General features: G+C 49.5%; 1 protein-coding gene across 1 annotated transcript in view; it reads right to left on the bottom strand.

Annotated features, from left to right (window-relative positions):
- Positions 1–7,185: 7,185 nt before the first annotated feature.
- The window catches only part of LOC106593846 (BAG family molecular chaperone regulator 1), a 69,141-nt gene continuing 56,268 nt past the window's right edge, over positions 7,186–20,058 (bottom strand). The window contains exons 6-7 of the mRNA XM_045714195.1: positions 10,295–10,357; positions 7,186–9,743 (exon numbers count right to left, since the gene is read on the bottom strand). Of these exons, the coding sequence (XP_045570151.1) occupies positions 9,651–9,743; positions 10,295–10,357 (156 nt within the window). The 3' untranslated portion in view covers positions 7,186–9,650. The remainder of the gene's footprint in view (positions 9,744–10,294; positions 10,358–20,058) is intronic.

Below are 20,058 nucleotides of genomic sequence, written 5' to 3'. Positions count from 1 at the left end.
TGAACCCAGGTACAGCCTCCCACCCTGCCAACATCATGATCACCCAGTGGTTTCCCTGACCCAGGTACAGCCTCCCACCCTGCCAACATCATGATCAACCTGTGGTTTCTCTGACCCAGGTACAGCTCCCCACCCTGACAACATCATGATCACCCAGTGGTTTCTCTGACCCAGGTACAGCCTCCCACCCTGACAACATCATTATCACCCTGTGGTTTCTCTGACCCAGAGACAGCCTCCCACCCTGACAACATCATGATCACCCTGTGGTTTCTCTGACCCAGGTACAGCCACCCCCACCCTGACAACATCATGATCACCCTGTGGTTTCACTGACCCAGGTACAGCCTCCCACCCTGACAACATCATGATCACCCTGTGGTTTCTCTGACCCAGAGACAGCCTCCCACCCTGACAACATCATGATGACCCTGTGGTTTCCCTGACCCAGGTACAGCCTCCCACCCTGCCAACATCATGATCACCCAGTGGTTTCCCTGACCCAGGTACAGCCTCCCACCCTGCCAACATCATGATCACCCAGTGGTTTCTCTGACCCAGGTACAGCCTCCCACCCTGCCAACATCATGATCAACCTGTGGTTTCTCTGACCCAGGTACAGCTCCCCACCCTGACAACATCATGATCACCCAGTGGTTTCTCTGACCCAGGTACAGCCTCCCACCCAACATCATGATCACCCAGTGGTTTCTCTGACCCAGGTACAGCCTCCCACCCTGACAACATCATGATCACCCTGTGGTTTCTCTGACCGAGAGACAGCCTCCCACCCTGCCAACATCATGATCACCCTGTGGTTTCTCTGACCCAGGTATAGCCCCCCAACCTGCCAACATCATGATCACCCTGTGGTTTCTCTGACCCAGGTACAGCCCCCCACCCTGACAACATCATGATCACCCTGTGGTTTCTCTGACCCAGGTACAGCCTCCCACCCTGCCAACATCATGATCACCCTGTGGTTTCTCTGACACAGGTACAGCCTCCCACCCTGTCAACATCATGATCACCCTGTGGTTTCTCTGACCCAGGTACAGCCCCCCACCCTGACAACATCATGATCACCCAGTGGTTTCCCTGACCCAGGTACAGCCTCCCACCCTGCGAACATCATGATCACCCCGTGGTTTCTCTGACCCAGGTAGAGCCTCCCACCCTGCCAACATCATGATCACCCCGTGGTTTCTCTGACCCAGGTACAGCCTCCCACCCTGACAACATCATGTCCATGTACAGTAAGATAGCGGAAGATCACTAAGAAACCCTTCTAGAGGGCAACCTCCAACGTGTTAAGAAAGCCTTCCAGAGGGCAACCTCCAACGTGTTAAGAAAGCCTTCCAGAGGGAAACCTCCAACGTGTTAAGAAACCCCTCCATAGGTCAACCTCCGTGTTAAGAAACCCCTCCAGAGGGTAAACTCCAACGTGTTAAGAAACCCCTCCAGAGAGCAACCTCCAACGTGTTAAGAAACCCCTCCAGAGAGCAACCTCCAACGTGTTAAGAAACTCTTTTAGAGGCCATCTCCAACGTGTTAAGAAACCCTTCCAGAGGGCAACCTCCAACGTGTTAAGAAACCCTTCTAGAGGGCAACCTCCAACGTGTTAAGAAACCCTTCTAGAGGGCAACCTCCAACGTGTTAAAAAAAACCCTCCAGAGGTCAACCTCCAACGTGTTAAGAAGCCCTCCAGAGGTCAACCTCCAAAGTGTTAAGAAACCCTTCTAGAGGTCAACCTCCAACGTGTTAAGAAACCCTTCTAGAGGGCAACCTCCAACGTGTTAAGAAACCCCTCTAGAGGGCAACCTCCAACGTGTTAAGAAACCCTTCTAGAGGGCAACCTCCAACGTGTTAAGAAACCCTTCTAGAGGGCAACCTCCAATGTGTTAAGAAACCCCTCCAGAGGTCAACCTCCAACGTGTTAAGAAACCCTTCTAGAGGTCAACCTCCAATGTGTTAAGAAACCCTTCTAGAGGGCAACCTCCAACGTGTTAAGAAACCCCTCTAGAGAGCAACCTCCAACGTGTTAAGAAACCCTTCCAGAGATCAACCTCCAACATGTTCGCTATGTTCGACCAATCCAGAATTTTAAAGAAGCCTTTAACATGACCAACCAGAACAAAGACAAATTCATCGACAAAGAGGACCTGCACAACATTCTGCCTTCACTAGGTACTGTAGGCTACACCAGCTGAAACAACATGGGTTAGGTTAGGAAGACATGCCCTACATGCCGGCATTACGAGGTACTGTAAGGTTAGGGGTTGTTTTCCCTAGGGGGAAAAGGAGGCAAACTGCGAGGGAGCCATCAAACAGGCAAAGTGTCAATACAGGACTACAATCGAATCCTACAACGCCGGCTCTGTCGCTCGTTGGATGTGGCAGGGCTTACAAACTATCACGGATTACAAAGGGAAACAACCGCAAGCTGCCCAGTGACGCGATCCTACCAGACGAGCTAAATGCGCTCTATGCTCGCTTCGAGGCAAGCAACACTGAACCATGCATAAACACATTCTCCGTAGCTGATCTGAGTAAGACCTTTAAATAGGTTAACATTCACAAGGCAGCGGGACCAGCTGGCATGTGTCTTCACTGGCATTTTCAACGTCTCCCTGACCCAGTCTGTAATACCTACGTTTCAAGCCGAACACCATAGTCCCCGTGCCCAATAACGCCAAAGTAACCTGTCTAAATGACTATTGCCTATCTGTAGCCGTGAAATGCTTTGAAAGGCTGGTCATGGCTCACAACACCATCATCACAGACACCTTGGACCAACTCCAGTTCACATACCGCCCCAACTGATCCATAGATGACACAATCTCTATTGCACTGCACACTCTCCTTAGAACATGTTCTAGAAGCATTCACTGATGTCTACTGATTCAAATTATATGGAATATGATTCTATAAAGTGTGTTAATATTATTATTATTTTAATGTTACGTGAAAACTGCCCTGTACATTGCCCACTATATGAAATGCCATAGGAATGCATTACATCCAGCAGAGAGGTACAGGTAACCCATTTTCACAAAATGCCTTCATAATGAGAGCACCAAACTGCACATCAAGCTAGGTCTAAACAATGATGCCTAGATATTTAAACAGTATGGCACCTCAGGGGTTTTGTGGTATAAGGTACCACGGCTAAGGGCTGTTCTTACGCACGACGTAACGCAGGTGGATACAGCCCTTCGCCGTGGTATATTGGCCATATACCACAACCCCCTGAGGAGCCGTATTGCTATTATCAACTGGTTATCAAAGTAATTAGAGCAGTAAAAAGGCATGTTTTTGTCATACCCGTGGTATACGGTCTGATATACCACAGCTGTCAGCCAATCAGAATTCAGGGCTCAAATCAGCCAATTTATAAAACTGATGTAACCGTATGTCATGACTTCCTCCTTGTTCGGGCGGTGTTCGACGTCACCGACCTTCTAGCCATCGCCGATCCACTTTTCATTGGTTTTGTCTTGTCTTCCATCACACCAATTCCATCAATTACATGTTGTGTATTTAACCCTGTTCCCCCCCCATGTCCTTGTCCGTAATTGTTTGTTGTAGTGCTTGTGCACGGTATGCTGGTATTTACCGGGTTTTGTTTGACCGATTGATTGTATTATTTTGTTGACGGTGGTTTATGGTTATTAAACACAACCGTTGTAAATCAGTTTCCGCTCTCCTGCGCCTGACTTCTCTGCCGCCAGTAGCATCGCATTACAGAATTACGGACCAATACTATGGAGTCAGCAGGAGCTGGTACCCGGGTATAGGGGTGGAGGAGCGCGTCCGGGAACACGCAGCAATGCTCCACCATCTTGGCACCACCATGGATCGCGTTGTCCAGACAATGGACCACTGAGAGACTCCACCAACATAACCGGGGTCTCCCCTGAGCGCCCCTCTTCATCCTGGTCCCAGTGGGATTCGTCTCTCCCTGCCCCAGGAATATGATGGGAAGGCTGCGAACTGCCAGGGGTTCCTTCTACAATTGGACCTATACCTGGCCACCGTCCACCCGGCTCCATCGGGCCGTGAGAGGGTGTCAGCCCTCGTCTTGTGCCTCACCGGGAAAGCCCTGGAGTGGGACAACGCCGTGTGGAGGGAGGGAGATGCGGCGCTGGACCAGTTTGAGGAGTTCACCCGCCCGAGGGTAGAGCGGCGGGTGAGCGACTCTTCCATCTGAGGCAGGAGACGAGGAGCGTCCAGGAGTTCGCCCTGGAGTTTAGGACCCTGGCTGCCGGCGTGGGATGGAACGACAGGGCCCTGATCGACCATTACCGCTGCAGTTTGCGCGAGGACGTCCGTCGGGAGTTGGCCTGCAGAGACATCACCCTCACGTTTGACCAGCTTGTGGACCTGTCCATCCATCTGGACAACCTGCTGGCTATCCGCGGACGTTCAGAGCGGGGTCTGGTGGTTCCATCCCCCAGCACCCCCCTCTCCGATACCCATGGAGCTGGGAGGGGCGGTGCGCAGGGAGACCGGAGGGGGTTCAATGACTCACTACTGTAGTGGTTCTGGATCAGAGAGTCTGTTAAATGACTCACTACTGTAATGGCTCTGGATCAGAGAGTCTGCTATATGACTCACTACTGTAGTGGCTCTGGATCAGAGAGTCTGCTATATGACTCACTACTGTAGTGGCTCTGGATCAGAGAGTCTGCTAAATGACTCACTACTGTAGTGGCTCTGGATCAGAGTCTGCTAAATGACTCACTACTGTAGTGGCTCTGGATCAGAGTCTGTTAAATGACTCACTACTGTAGTTGCTCTGGATAAGAGAGTCTGTTAAATGACTCACTACTGTAGTATCTCTGGATAAGAGAGTCTGCTAAATGACTCACTACTGTAGTGGCTATGGATCAGAGAGTCTGCTAAATGACTCACTACTGTAGTGGCTCTGGATCAGAGAGTCTGCTAAATGACTCACTACTGTAGTGGCTCTGGATCAGAGAGTCTGCTAAATGAATCACTACTGTAGTGGCTCTGGATCAGAGTCTGCTAAATGACTCACTACTGTAGTGGCTCTGGATCAGAGTCTGTTAAATGACTCACTACTGTAGTTGCTCTGAATAAGAGTCTGCTAAATGACTAACATTTAATGTGACGCATAGACTTCCATACAACAAGACATACATTAAGAAAGTATTCAGACCCCTTGACTTTTTCCCAAAAATGTTACGTTACAGCCTTATTCTAAAATGGATTTAATTGCTTTTTCGCCCCCTCATCAATCTACACACAATACCCCATAATGACATCACAATACCCCATAATGACAAAGTAAAAACAGGTTTTTAGAAATGTTTGCACATTTATTAAAAATACAAAACTGAAATATCACATAGACATAAGTAATTCAGACCCTTCACTCAGTACTTTGTTGAAGCACCTTTGGCAGTGATTACAGCCTCGAGTCTTCTTGGGTATGACGCTACAAGCTTGGCACACCTGTATTTGGGGAGTTTCTCCCATTCTTCTCTGCAGATCCTCTCAAGCTCTGTCAGGTTGGATGGGGAGCGTCGCTGCAAAGCTATTTGATGGTCTCTCCAGAGATGTTTGATCGGATTCAAGTCCGGGCTCTGGCTGGGCCATTCAAGGACATTCAGACTTGTCCCAAAGCCACTCCTGTGTTGTCTTGGCTGTGTGCTTAGGGCCGTTGTCCTGTTGGAAGGTGAACCTTCGCCTCAGTCCGAGGTCCTGAGCGCTCTGCAGCAATTTGTCATTAAGGATCTCTTTGTACTTTGCTCCGTTCATCTTTCCCTCCTCGATCATGACTAGTCTCCCAGCCCCTGCAGCTGAAAAATATTCCCACAGCATGATGCTGCCATCATCATGCTTCACCATAGGGATGGTGCCATGTTTCCTCCAGACGTGACGCTTGGCATTCAGGCCAAAGAGTTCAATCTTGGTTTCATCAGACCAGAGAATCTTGCTTCTCATGGTCTGAGAGTCCTTTAGGTGCCTTTTGGCAAACTCCAAGCGGGCTGTCATGTGCCTTTTACTGAGGAGTGGCTTCCGTCTGGCCACTCTACCGTAAAGGCCTGATCCTTGGAGTACTGCAGATATGGTTGTCCTTCTGGAAGGTTCTCCCATCTCCACAGAATGACCATCGGGTTCTTGGTCATCTCCTTGACCAAGGCCATTCTCCCCCGATGGCTGGGCAGACAGCTCTAGGAAGAGTCTTGGTGGCTCCAAACTTCTTCCATTTAGAATGAAGTAGGCCACTGTGTTCAATGCTGAATAATTATTTTGGTACCTATTCCCTGATCTATGCCTCGATACTATCCTGTCTTGGAGCTCTACGGACAATTCCTTCGATCTCACAGCTTGGTTTTTGTTCTGACATGCACTGTCAACTGTGGGCCCTTATATAGACAGGTGTGTGTCTTTCCAAATCATGTCTGATCAATTGAATTTACCACAGGTGGACTCTAATCAAGTTGTAGAAACATCTCAAAGATGATCAATGGAAACAGGATGCACCTGAGCTCAATTTCATGTCTCATAGCAAAGGGTCTGAATACTTTATTTAATAATTTAATAATAAATACTTTATTTAATCAATTTTAGAATAAGTCTGTAACGTAACAAAATGTGGAAAAGGGGGAAGGGGTCTGAATACTTTCCGAATGCTCTGTATAAAGGTATGAAAGTGAAGACAGATGTTGGATTTGTTAATCTGCTGACTGATAGAATACGCTTGACTGCATCTCAAACACCATATTCAATATGGCTGCGTTTACACAACCAGCACAATTCTAATATTCTTCCCACTAACTGCGTCGTTTGATCAACTAGATTAGCCCTTTTGTCAAAAATTGGGGGAAAGATCAGAATTCAGCTGCCTGTGTAAATTCAGCTAAATAGTGCACTACTTTTGACCAGGGTGCTGGGGTCTAGTGCACTACTTTTGACCAGGGTGCTGGGGGCTAGTGCACTACTTTTGACCAGGGTGCTGGGGGGCTAGTGCACTACTTTTGACCAGGGTGCTGGGGGGCTAGTACACTACTTATGACCAGGGTGCTGGGGGCTAGTGCACTACTTTTGACCAGGGTGCTGGGGGCTAGTGCACTACTTTTGACCAGGGTGTTGGGGTCTAGTGCACTATATTATCACAGGATGCCAGTTCAGACAGACTACACGGTTTAAACCACACAATCACAACAGCTTTTTATCTAAAACGACACACTATAACATGGTTCCACTAGGCAGCCAGCATCACATCCTGTCACTGGTCAGACTGTCCATTAGTGACATCACATCCTGTCACTGGTCAGACTGTCCATTAGTGACATCACATCCTGTCACTGGTCAGACTGTCCATTAGTGACATCACATCCTGTCACTGGTCAGACTGTCCATTAGTGACATCACATCCTGTCACTGGTCAGACTGTCCATTAGTGACATCACATCCTGTCACTGGTCAGACTGTCCATTAGTGACATCACATCCTGTCACTGGTCAGACTGACCCTTAGTGACATCACATCCTGTCACTAGAAAGCAGTACAGAATCAGTCACCAGCTCAATATCAGCCGTCTCTTCGTAATTACAACACATATCAGCAAACACCACACATTTTCAAAGTCTGAAGGATTATTTCATTTTGGTTATTTTACTTTGTTTGTTAAAATATCCTACATACACAGCACCAAAGGCAGGGGACATTGTTAAGAGGCTGCAACAGTCAGTGTTGTCTTCTCTACCCCAGCACACACACGGAGGGCTCAGTCACTATAAAGGTACTCTGCTGCATGTTGCCATGCTAAATAAATACATTAGAACAGCTCATAAATGTCACTTTTCCTTATTTAGAGTCCTAGCTTTGGCCTGACAGGGCTACCACATAGGTCTCTGTCCAAAACTAGAGCACTACGTTGGAATAGGCTTCCACTAGGTGTCCTAGAGCTGCACCAGGCCTGGAGAGAGATGATGACTCCACTAGAGGTGTCCTAGAGCGGCTCCAGGCCTGGAGAGAGATGATGACTCCACTAGAGGTGTCCGAGAGCTGCTCCAGGCCTGGAGAGAGATGATGACTCCACTAGAGGTGTCCTAGAGCTGCTCCAGGCCTGGAGAGAGATGATGACTCCACTAGAGGTGTCCTAGAGCTGCTCCAGGCCTGGAGAGAGATGATGACTCCACTAGAGGTGTCCTAGAGCTGCTCCAGGCCTGGAGAGAGATGATGACTCCACTAGAAGTGTCCTAGAGCTGCTCCAGGCCTGGAGAGAGATGATGACTCCACTAGAGGTGTCCTAGAGCTGCTCCAGGCCTGGAGAGAGGATGATGACTCCACTAGAGGTGTCCTAGAGCTGCTCCAGGCCTGGAGAGAGGATGATGACTCCACTAGAGGTGTCCTAGAGCTGCTCCAGGCCTGGAGAGAGATGATGACTCCACTAGAGGTGTCCTAGAGCTGCTCCAGGCCTGGAGAGAGATGACTCCACTAGAGGTGTCCTAGAGCTGCTCCAGGCCTGGAGAGAGATGATGACTCCACTAGAGGTGTCCTAGAGCTGCTCCAGGCCTGGAGAGAGATGATGACTCCACTAGAGGTGTCCTAGAGCGGCTCCAGGCCTGGAGAGAGATGACTCCACTAGAGGTGTCCTAGAGCTGCTCCAGGCCTGGAGAGAGATGATGACTCCACTAGAGGTGTCCTAGAGCGGCTCCAGGCCTGGAGAGAGATGACTCCACTAGAGGTGTCCTAGAGCTGCTCCAGGCCTGGAGAGAGATGATGACTGAAGACAGAAGTGTTGCTCAAAGAGCAACATAGGACCAGGGCAGAGTCACAGCAGAGAGAGAGAGAGAGGGAAGGGATATGTTGAGAGATTTAGTAGATTAAGAAATCTACTTGAATTCAATCACTTTTTGACAGCATCCCTTTTGATTTAAACACAACTTTCCATCCATGTTTGTCCATGGAAGAAGAGTCCTCAAAGGTCCTCAAAGTTTACCCATTTTGCATATCCCACCATACCACGAGACATCCATTTCAATGGAAAAGATTTATGGTTGAGATTGATATCATTTAAAAGCTTACAAACAGGGTTGTCATACGATTTAATAATTTATTGAAAAAATATGTTTTAATAAAAATGTGGACATTATTTAAGCTTTAACATAAATTATCTAACAACGTGTAAACTGTTTTTCATATCTGCATGTTGTAGCTTAGAACCTATTTCACACCATCTGAGGTGGTTGTGTTGTGCCCGTCATCGGTTGAGACACAACATGCTCTTGAATACAGAATGGGTGTCACACATTCCAATAGGTCAACGTTGAACACCTTTATGTCTTCGATGTTTTGACATTAAGGTCCCGAAAGTCATTTTCACACCACTTCTACAATGAGCGACTACGTATGGAAGGTTTTGTTCAAATCGAAAGGGATGCTGTCAAAAGGTCACTGAAATCAAATGGATTTCCCCAGATCCCAGACGGTGACCCAGTGGAGACCAGGGCAGATGGAGAGATGTGGAACAGCAGAGGGATGGACATGATGGCAGATCCCAGATGGTGACCCAGTGGAGACCAGGGCAGATGGAGAGATGTGGATCAGCAGAGGGATGGACATGATGGCAGATCCCAGACGGTGACCCAGTGGATCTCTGTGAACTGGTAGATCTAAGAATCTGCCAGGGCCAGGTTCTTAGACTGGATCTTAGCCAAGTGGTCTAAAATCCCTGCTTCTATCTTGTCACACTGAGCCAGGAATCCCTGGCAGAGGAACAAGGAGAGACAGTTAAATCCCTGGAGGAGGAACAGGAAGAGACAGTTAAATCCCTGGAGGAGGAACAAGAAGAGACAGTTAAATCCCTGGAGGAGGAACAAGAAGAGACAGTTAAATCCCTGGAGGAGGAGGAACAAGAAGAGACAGTTAAATCCCTGGAGAAGGAGGAACAAGAAGAGACAGTTAAATCCCTGGAGGAGGAGGAACAAGAAGAGACAGTTAAATCCCTGGAGGAGGAGGAACAGGAAGAGACAGTTAAATCCCTGGAGGAGGAGGAACAAGAACAGACAGATAAATCCCTGGAGGAGGAGGAACAAGAAGATACAGATAACTCCTTGGAGGAGGAGGAGGAGGCAGATAAATCCCTGGAGGAGGAGGAACATGAAGAAGTGACAGTGGATAGTCTTAGACCATCGTAGTAACCCTGTAATAACTAGTAACAACTTATTAACAGCATGGTTTTATATTTATTACTCAAGTGGAAAAAGGACATAATTGATCACTCACTGAGAGTTCATCAGAAATTAAACAGACTCACCTGAACTGTTTTTACTAGGCCTTTTTTCTTCATCCGACAGTCACCAAAGTTCTCTGGTAAAGTCTGTTAAAATAACATAGTTGTTTTAGTGTTTACAGAGTAAGCTGTGATAAGACTAGCAGCTAGGGAATCTCTACTCAACAAATCTGTTACACCAGTCCACTACGTGTGTTTGTTAATAAGGTTGTGTTACCATAGAGTTAACCTGCTTTAGGAGCAGGCCTAAATTACTGAAGGGGGGTTAGGGGGACCAGTACCAAGTGTAGGAGGGTTAGGGGGACCAGTACTAAGTGTAGGGGGGGTTAGGGGACCAATACTAAGTGTAAGGAGGTTAAGGGGACCAGTACTAAGTGTAGGAGGGTTAGGGGACCAGTACTAAGTGTATGAGGGTTAAGGGGACCAGTATTAAGTGTAGGGGGGTTAGGGGACCAGTACTAAGTGTATGAGGGTTAGGGGGACCAGTACTAAGTGTAGGAGGGTTAGGGGGGACCAGTACTAAGTGTAGGGGGGTTAGGGGACTAATACTAAGTGTAAGGGGGTTAAGGGGACCAGTACTAAGTGTAAGGGGGTTAAGGGGACCAGTACTACGTGTAGGAGTGTTAGGGGACCAGTACTAAGTTTAGGGGGGTTAAGGTTGACCAGTACTAAGTGTAGGGGGGTTAAGGGGACCAGTACTAAGTGTAAGGGGGTTAGGGGGACCAGTACTAAGTGTAGGGGGGTTAGGGGGACCAGTACTAAGTGTAGGAGGGTTAGGGGGACCAGTACTAAGAGTAGAAGGATTAAGGGAAAAGTACTAAGTGTAGGGGGGTTAGGGGGACCAGTACTAAGTGTAGGAGGGATAGGGGGACCAGTACTAAGAGTAGGAGGGTTAAGGGGAAAAGTACTAAGTGTAGGAGGGTTAGGGGGACCAGTACTAAGTGTAGGGGGGTTAGGGGGACCAGTACTAAGTGTAGGATGGTTAGGGGAACCAGTACTAAGTGTTGGGGGGTTAGGGGGACAAGTACTAAGTGTGGGAGGGTTAGGGGGACCAGTACTAAGTGTAGGGGGGTTAGGGGGACCAGTACTAAGTGTAGGAGGGTTAGGGGGACCAGTACTAAGTGTAGGGAGGTTAGGGGGACCAGTACTAAGTGTAGGGGGGTTAAGGGGACCAGTACAAAGTGTAGGAGGGTTAGGGGACCAGTACTAAGTGTAGGGAGGTTAGAGGGACCAGTACTAAGTGTAGGAGGGTTAAGGGGAAAAGTAGTAAGTGTAGGTTGGTTAGGGGGACCAGTACTAAGTGTTAGAGGTATAGGGGGCCAGTACCAAGTGTAGGGAGGTTAGGGGGACCAGTACTAAGTGTAGGGGGGTTAAGGGGACCAGTACAAAGTGTAGGAGGGTTAGGGGACCAGTACTAAGTGTAGGGAGGTTAGAGGGACCAGTACTAAGTGTAGGAGGGTTAAGGGGAAAAGTAGTAAGTGTAGGTGGGTTAGGGGACCAGTACTAAGTGTAGGAGGTATAGGGGGACCAGTACCAAGTGTAGCAGGGTTAAGGGGAAAAGTACTAAGTGTAGGAGGGTTAGGGGGACCAGTACTAAGTGTAGGGGGGTTAGGGGGACCAGTACTAAGTGTAGGGGGGTTAGGGAAACAGTACTAAGCATAGGGGGTTAAGGAGGACCAGTACTAAGTGTAGGGGGGTTAGGGGACCAGTACTAAGTGTAGGAGGGTTAGGGGGACCAGTACTAAATGTAGGGAGGTTAGGGGGACCAGTACTAAGTGCAGGATGGTTAGGGGGACCAGTACTAAGTGTAGGAGGGTTAGGGGGACCAGTACTGAGTGTAGGGGGGTTAGGGGGACCAGTACTAAGTGTAGGGAGGTTAAAAGGACCAGTACTAAGTGTAGGAGGGTTAGGGGGACCAGTGCTAAGTGTAGGAGGGTTAGGGGGACCAGTTCTAAGTGTAGGGGGGTTAGGGGACCAGTACTAAGTGTAGGGGGGTTAAGGGGACCAGAACTAAGTGTAGGGGGGTTAGGGGAACCAGTACTAAGCATAAGGGGGCTAAGGAGGACCAATACTAAGTGTAGGGGGGTTAGGGAGACCAGTACAAAGTGTAGGAGGGTTAGGGGACCAGTACTAAGTGTAGGGAGGTTAGAGGGACCAGTACTAAGTGTAGGAGGGTTAAGGGGAAAAGTACTAAGTGTAGGTGGGTTAGGGGACCAGTACAAAGTGTAGGAGGGTTAGGGGACCAGTACTAAGTGTAGGGAGGTTAGAGGGACCAGTACTAAGCATAGGGGGTTAAGGAGGACCAGTACTAAGTGTAGGGGGTTAGGGGGACCAGTACTAAGTGTAGGAGGGTTAAGGGGACCAGTACTAAGTGTAGGGAGGTTAGGGGGACCAGTAGTAAGTGCAGGAGGGTTAGGGGGACCAGTACTAAGTGTAGGAGGGTTAGGGGGACCAGTACTGAGTGTAGGAGGGTTAGGGGGACCAGTACTAAGTGTAGGGAGGTTAAAAGGACCAGTACTAAGTGTAGGGAGGTTAAAAGGACCAGTACTAAGTGTAGGGAGGTTAAAAGGACCAGTACTAAGTGTAGGGGGGTTGGGGACCAGTACTAAGTGTAGGAGGGTTAGGGGACCAGTGCTAAGTGCAGGAGGGTTAGGGGGACCAGTACTAAGTGTAGGAGGGTTAGGGGGACCAGTACTAAGTGTAGGGGGGTTAGGGGGACCAGTACTAAGTGTAGGGGGGTTATGGGGACCAGTACTAAGTGTAGGAGGGTTATGGGGACCAGTACTAAGTGTAGGGGGTTAAGGGAAACAGTACTAAGCATAGGGGGGTTAGGGGAAACAGTACTAAGCATAGGGGGGTTAAGGGGAAAAGTAGTAAGTGTAGGTGGGTTAGGGGGACCAGTACTAAGTGTTAGAGGTATAGGGGCCAGTACCAAGTGTAGGGAGGTTAGGGGACCAGTACTAAGTGTAGGGGGTTAAGGGGACCAGTACAAAGTGTAGGAGGGTTAGGGGACCAGTACTAAGTGTAGGGAGGTTAGAGGGACCAGTACTAAGTGTAGGAGGGTTAAGGGGAAAAGTAGTAAGTGTAGGTGGGTTAGGGGGACCAGTACTAAGTGTAGGAGGTATAGGGGACCAGTACCAAGTGTAGGAGGGTTAAGGGGAAAAGTACTAAGTGTAGGAGGGTTAGGGGACCAGTACTAAGTGTAGGGGGTTAGGGGACCAGTACTAAGTGTAGGGGGTTAGGGGAAACAGTACTAAGCATAGGGGGTTAAGGAGGACCAGTACTAAGTGTAGGAGGGTTAGGGGGACCAGTACTAAGTGTAGGGAGGTTAGGGGGACCAGTACTAAGTGCAGGATGGTTAGGGGGACCAGTACTAAGTGTAGGAGGGTTAGGGGGACCAGTACTGAGTGTAGGGGGGTTAGGGGGACCAGTACTAAGTGTAGGGAGGTTAAAAGGACCAGTACTAATTGTAGGAGGGTTAGGGGGACCAGTGCTAAGTGTAGGAGGGTTAGGGGGACCAGTTCTAAGTGTAGGGGGTTAGGGGACCAGTACTAAGTGTAGGGGGTTAAGGGGACCAGAACTAAGTGTAGGGGGGTTAGGGGAACCAGTACTAAGCATAAGGGGGCTAAGGAGGACCAATACTAAGTGTAGGGGGGGTTAGGGAGACCAGTACAAAGTGTAGGAGGGTTAGGGGACCAGTACTAAGTGTAGGGAGGTTAGAGGGACCAGTACTAAGTGTAGGAGGGTTAAGTGGAAAAGTACTAAGTGTAGGTGGGTTAGGGGACCAGTACAAAGTGTAGGAGGGTTAGGGGACCAGTACTAAGTGTAGGGAGGTTAGAGGGACCAGTACTAAGCATAGGGGGTTAAGGAGGACCAGTACTAAGTGTAGGGGGGTTAGGGGACCAGTACTAAGTGTAGGAGGGGACCAGTACTAAGTGTAGGAGGGTTAAGGGGACCAGTACTAAGTGTAGGGAGGTTAGGGGGACCAGTAGTAAGTGCAGGAGGGTTAGGGGGACCAGTACTAATATGAGGGAGGAGGGGGACAGGAAGTTAGTTTAGAGTATATTGAGTAGAACGTCATTAGATATAGTCTCAAATATTTTATATTTTTAAGAGCAACAGGGCTGGCAAGTAGGATTTAGTTTCTCCCTGTCTCTGGCCCCCACTCCAGTAGTAGTTGGTGGTAATGCACCATAACCTGCACCACAGCCTTCCCTGTGGCTCAGTTTGTAGAGCATGATGTTTGCAATGCCAGGGTTGTGGGTTCGATTCACACGGGGGCCAGTACAAAAAAATGTTTTTATGAAATGTATGTATTCACTACTGTAAGTCGCTCTGGATAAGAGCGTCTGCAAATGACTAAAATGTAAAAAATGTAAAATGTACTAAGTGTAGGAGGGTTAGGGGGACCAGTACTGAGTGTAGGAGGGTTAGGGGACCAGTACTAAGTGTAGGGAGGTTAAAAGGACCAGTACTAAGTGTAGGGAGGTTAAAAGGACCAGTACTAAGTGTAGGGAGGTTAAAAGGACCAGTACTAAGTGTAGGGGGGTTAGGGGACCAGTACTAAGTGTAGGAGGGTTAGGGGACCAGTACTAAGTGTAGGAGGGTTAGGGGGACCAGTACTAAGTGTAGGAGGGTTAGGGGGACCAGTACTAAGTGTAGGAGGGTTAAGGGGACCAGTACTAAGTGTAGGGTGGTTAGGGGGACCAGTACTAAGTGTAGGAGGGTTAAGGGGACCAGTACCAAGTGTAGGGGGGTTATGGGGAACCAGTACTAAATGGAGGAGGGTTAGGGGGACCGGTACTAAGTGTAGGGGGGTTAAGGGGACCATTACTAAGTGTAGAAGGGTTATGGGGACCAGTACTAAGTGTAGGAGGGTTAGGGGGACCAGTACTAAGTGTAGGAGGGTTAGGGGAGACCAGTACTAAGTGTAGGGGGGTTAGGGGACCAGTACTAAGTGTAGGAGGGTTAGGGGAGACCAGTACTAAGTGAAGGGGGGGTAAGTGTAGGGGGTTAAAAGGAACCAGTACTAAGTGTAGGAGGGTTATGGGGACCAGTACTAAGTGTAGGGGTTTAGGGGACCAGTACTAAGTGTAGGAGGGTTAAGTGTAGAGGGGTTAGGGGGACCAGTACTAAGTGTAGGAGGGTTAAGGGACCAGTACTAAGTGTTTGGGGGTTAAGGGGACCAGTACTAAGTGTAGGGGGTTAGGGGAAACAGTACTAAGCATAGGGGGGTTAAGGAGGACCAGTACTAAGTGTAGGGGGGTTAGGGGACCAGTACTAAGTGTAGGGGGGTTAGGGGTACAAGAACTAAGTGTAGGAGGGTTAGGGGAACAGTACTAAGTGTAGAAGGGTTAGGGGGTTAGGGGAAGAGTACTAAGTGTAGAAGGGTTAGGAGGGTTAGGGGGGTAGGGGGACCAGTACTGGACCAGTTAGGACCACTTAGTACTGGTTAGGGGGACCAGTACTAAGTGTAGGGAGGTTAGGGGACCAGTACTAAGTGTAGGAGGGTTAAGGGGACCAGTACTAAGTGTAGGAGGGTTAGGGGACCAGTACTAAGTGTAGGAGGGTTAAGGGGACCAGTACTAAGTGTAGGGGGGTTAAGTGGACCAGTACTAAGTGTCGGGGGGTTAGGGGACTGGTACTAAGTGTAGGGGGTTAAGGGGGACAAGTACTAAGTGTAGGAGGGTTAGGGAGACCAGTACTAAGTGAAGGGGGGTTAAGTGTAGGGGGGTTAAAAGGAACCAGTACTAAGTGTAGGAGGGTTATGGGGACCAGTACTAAGTGTAGCAGGGTTATGGGGACCAGTACTAAGTGTAGGGGTGGTTAGGGGGACCAGTACTAAGTGTAGGGGGTTTAGGGGGACCAGTACTAAGTGTAGGAGGGTTAAGTGTAGAGGGGTTAGGGGACCAGTACTAAGTGTAGGAGGGTTAGGGGACCAGTACTAAGTGTTGGGGGTTAAGGGGACCAGTACTAAGTGTAGGGGGTTAGGGAAACAGTACTAAGCATAGGGGGGGGTAAGGAGGACCAGTACTAAGTGTAGGAGGGTTAAGGGGACCAGTACTAAGTGTAGGGAGGTTAGGGGACCAGTAGTAAGTGCAGGAGGGTTAGGGGGACCAGTACTAAGTGTAGGAGGGTTAGGGGACCAGTACTGAGTGTAGGAGGGTTAGGGGGACCAGTACTAAGTGTAGGGAGGTTAAAAGGACCAGTACTAAGTGTAGGGAGGTTAAAAGGACCAGTACTAAGTGTAGGGGGGTTAGGAGACCAGTACTAAGTGTAGGGGGTTAGGAGTACAAGAACTAAGTGTAGGAGGGTTAGGGGAACAGTACTAAGTGTAGAAGGGTTAGGGGGTTAGGGGAACAGTACTAAGTGTAGAAGGGTTAGGGGGTTAGGGGGACCAGTACTGGACCAGTTAGGGGGGACCACTTAGTACTGGGTTAGGGGACCAGTACTAAGTGTAGGAGGGTTAGGGGGACCAGTACTAAGTGTAGGGAGGTTAGGGGACCAGTACTAAGTGTAGGAGGGTTAAGGGGACCAGTACTAAGTGTAGGAGGGTTAGGGGACCAGTACTAAGTGTAGGAGGGTTAAGGGGACCAGTACTAAGTGTAGGGGGGTTAAGTGGACCAGTACTAAGCGTCGGGGGTTAGGGGACCGGTACTAAGTGTAGGGGGGGTTAAGGGACCAGTACTAAGTGTAGAAGGGTTATGGGGACCAGTTCAAAGTGTAAGGGGTTAGGGGGACCAGTACTAAGTGTAGGGGGGTTAAGTGGACCAGTACTAAGTGTAGGAGGGTTAAGGGACCAGTACTAAGTGTAGGGGGTTAGGGGACCAGTACTAAGTGTAGGAGGGTTAAGGGGACCAGTACTAAGTGTAGGAGGGTTAGGGGGACCAGTACTAAGTGTAGGGAGGTTAGGGGACCAGTACTAAGTGTAGGAGGGTTAAGGGGACCAGTACTAAGTGTAGGGGGGTTAAGTGGACCAGTACTAAGTGTAGGGGGGTTAGGGGAAGAGTACTAAGTGTAGGGGGGTTAGGGGACCAGTACTAAGTGTAGGAGAGTTAAGGGGACCAGTACTAAGTGTAGGGGTGGTTAGGGGACCAGTACTAAGTGTAGGAGGGTTAGGGGACCGGTACTAAGTGTAGGGGGGTTAAGGGACCAGTACTAAGTGTAGAAGGGTTATGGGGACCAGTTCAAAGTGTAAGGGGGTTAGGGGACCAGTACTAAGTGTAGGAGAGTTAAGGGGACCAGTACTAAGTGTAGGGTGGTTAGGGGGGACCAGTACTAAGTGTAGGAGGGTTAGGGGACCAGTACTAAGTGTAGGGAGGTTAGGGGACCAGTACTAAGTGTAGGAGGGTTAAGGGACCAGTACTAAGTGTAGGAGGGTTAGGGGGACCAGTACTAAGTGTAGGAGGGTTAAGGGGACCAGTACTAAGTGTAGGGGGTTAAGTGGACCAGTACTAAGTGTCGGGGGTTAGGCGGACCGGTACTAAGTGTAGGGGGGTTAAGGGGACCAGTACTAAGTGTAGAAGGGTTATGGGGACCAGTTCAAAGTGCAAGGGGTTAGGGGACCAGTACTAAGTGTAGGGGGGGTTAAGGGGACCAGTACTAAGTGTAGGAGGGTTAAGGGGACCAGTACTAAGTGTATTAGGGTTAACGGGACCAGTACTAAGTGTAAGAGGGTTAGGGGGACCAGTACAAAGTGTAGGGGGTTAGGGGAACCAGTACTAAGTATAGGGGGGGTTAAGGGGCCAGTACTAAGTGTAGGGGGGTTAGGGGACCAGTACTAAGTGCAGGGGGTTAGGGGAACCAGTACTAAGTGTAGGGGGGTTAAGGGGACCAGTACTAAGTGTAGGAGGCTTAGGGTTGACCAGTACTAAGTGTAGGAGGCTTAGGGTTGACCAGTACTAACTGTAGGAGGGTTAGGGGGGACCAGTACTAAGTGTAGGGGGGCTAGGGGGACCAGTACTAAGTGTAGGAGGGTTAAGGGGACCAGTACTAAGTGTAGAAGGGTTATGGGGACCAGTTCAAAGTGTAAGGGGGTTAGGGGACCAGTACTAAGTGTAGGAGAGTTAAGGGGACCAGTACTAAGTGTAGGGTGGTTAGGGGACCAGTACTAAGTGTAGGAGGGTTAGGGGGACCAGTACTAAGTGTAGGGAGGTTAGGGGGACCAGTACTAAGTGTAGGAGGGTTAAGGGGACCAGTACTAAGTGTAGGGGGGTTAAGTGGACCAGTACTAAGTGTCGGGGAGTTAGGCGGACCGGTACTAAGTGTAGGGGGGTTAAGGGGACCAGTACTAAGTGTAGAAGGGTTATGGGGACCAGTTCTAAGTGTAGGAGGGTTAGGGGACCAGTACTAAGTGTAGGGGGGTTAGGGGACCAGTACTAAGTGTAGGGGGTTAAGGGGACCAGTACTAAGTGTAGGAGGGTTAGGGGACCAGTACTAAGTGTAGGAGGCTTAGGGTTGACCAGTACTAAGTGTAGGAGGGTTATGGGGGACCAGTTCTAAGTGTAGGGGGTTAGGGGACCAGTACTAAGTGCAGGAGGGTTAGGGGACCAGTACTAAGTGTAGGGGGTTAGGGGACCAGTACTAAGTGTAGGAGGGTTAGGGGACCAGTACTAAGTGTAGGGAGGTTAGGGGACCAGTACTAAGTGTAGGAGGGTTAGGGGGACCAGTACTAAGTGTAGGGGGGTTAAGTGGACCAGTACTAAGTGTCGGGGGGTTAGGCGGACCGGTACTAAGTGTAGGGAGTTAGGGGACCAGTACTAAGTGTAGAAGGGTTATGGGGACCAGTTCAAAGTGTAGGAGGGTTAGGGGACCAGTACTAAGTGTAGGAGGGTTAGGGGACCAGTACTAAGTGTAGGGGGGTTAAGTGGACCAGTACTAAGTGTCGGGGGTTAGAGCGGACCGGTACTAAGTGTCGGGGGGGTTAGGCGGACCGGTACTAAGTGTAGGGGGGTTAAGGGACCAGTACTAAGTGTAGAAGGGTTATGGGGACCAGTTCAAAGTGTAAGGGGGTTAGGGGACCAGTACTAAGTGTAGGGGGGTTAAGGGGACGAGTACTAAGTGTAGGAGGGTTAAGGGGACCAGTACTAAGTGTATTAGGGTTAACGGGACCAGTACTAAGTGTAAGAGGGTTAGGGGACCAGTACAAAGTGTAGGGGGTTAGGGGAACCAGTACTAAGTATAGGGGGGTTAAGGGGGCCAGTACTAAGTGTAGGGGGTTAGGGGACCAGTACTAAGTGCAGGGGGGTTAGGGGAACCAGTACTAAGTGTAGGGGGGTTAAGGGGACCAGTACTAAGTGTAGGAGGCTTAGGGTTGACCAGTACTAAGTGTAGGAGGCTTAGGGTTGACCAGTACTAACTGTAGGAGGGTTAGGGGGGACCAGTACTAAGTGTAGGGGGGCTAGGGGGACCAGTACTAAGTGTAGGAGGGTTAAGGGGACCAGTACTAAGTGTAGGAGGGTTAGGGGGACAAGTACTAAGTGCAGGAGGGTTAGGGGACCAGTACTAAGTGTAGGGAGGTTAAAAGGACCAGTACTAAGTGTAGGAGGGTTAGGGGGACCAGTACTAAGTGTAGGGGGTTAGGGGGACCAGTACTAAGTGTAGGAGGGTTAAGGGGACCAGTACTAAGTGTAGGAGGGTTAGGGGACAAGTACTAAGTGTAGGGAGGTTGGGGGGACCAGTACTAAGTGTAGGAGGGTTAAGGGGACCAGTACTAAGTGTAGGGGGGTTAAGTGGACCAGTACTAAGTGTAGGGGGGTTGGGGGAACCAGTACTAAGTGTAGGAGGGT

This window comes from Salmo salar, unplaced genomic scaffold, assembly GCF_905237065.1.
Source record: "Salmo salar unplaced genomic scaffold, Ssal_v3.1, whole genome shotgun sequence".
Classification (NCBI taxonomy): Eukaryota; Metazoa; Chordata; class Actinopteri; order Salmoniformes; family Salmonidae; genus Salmo; species Salmo salar.
This window is presented reverse-complemented; position numbering and strand designations above follow the sequence as displayed.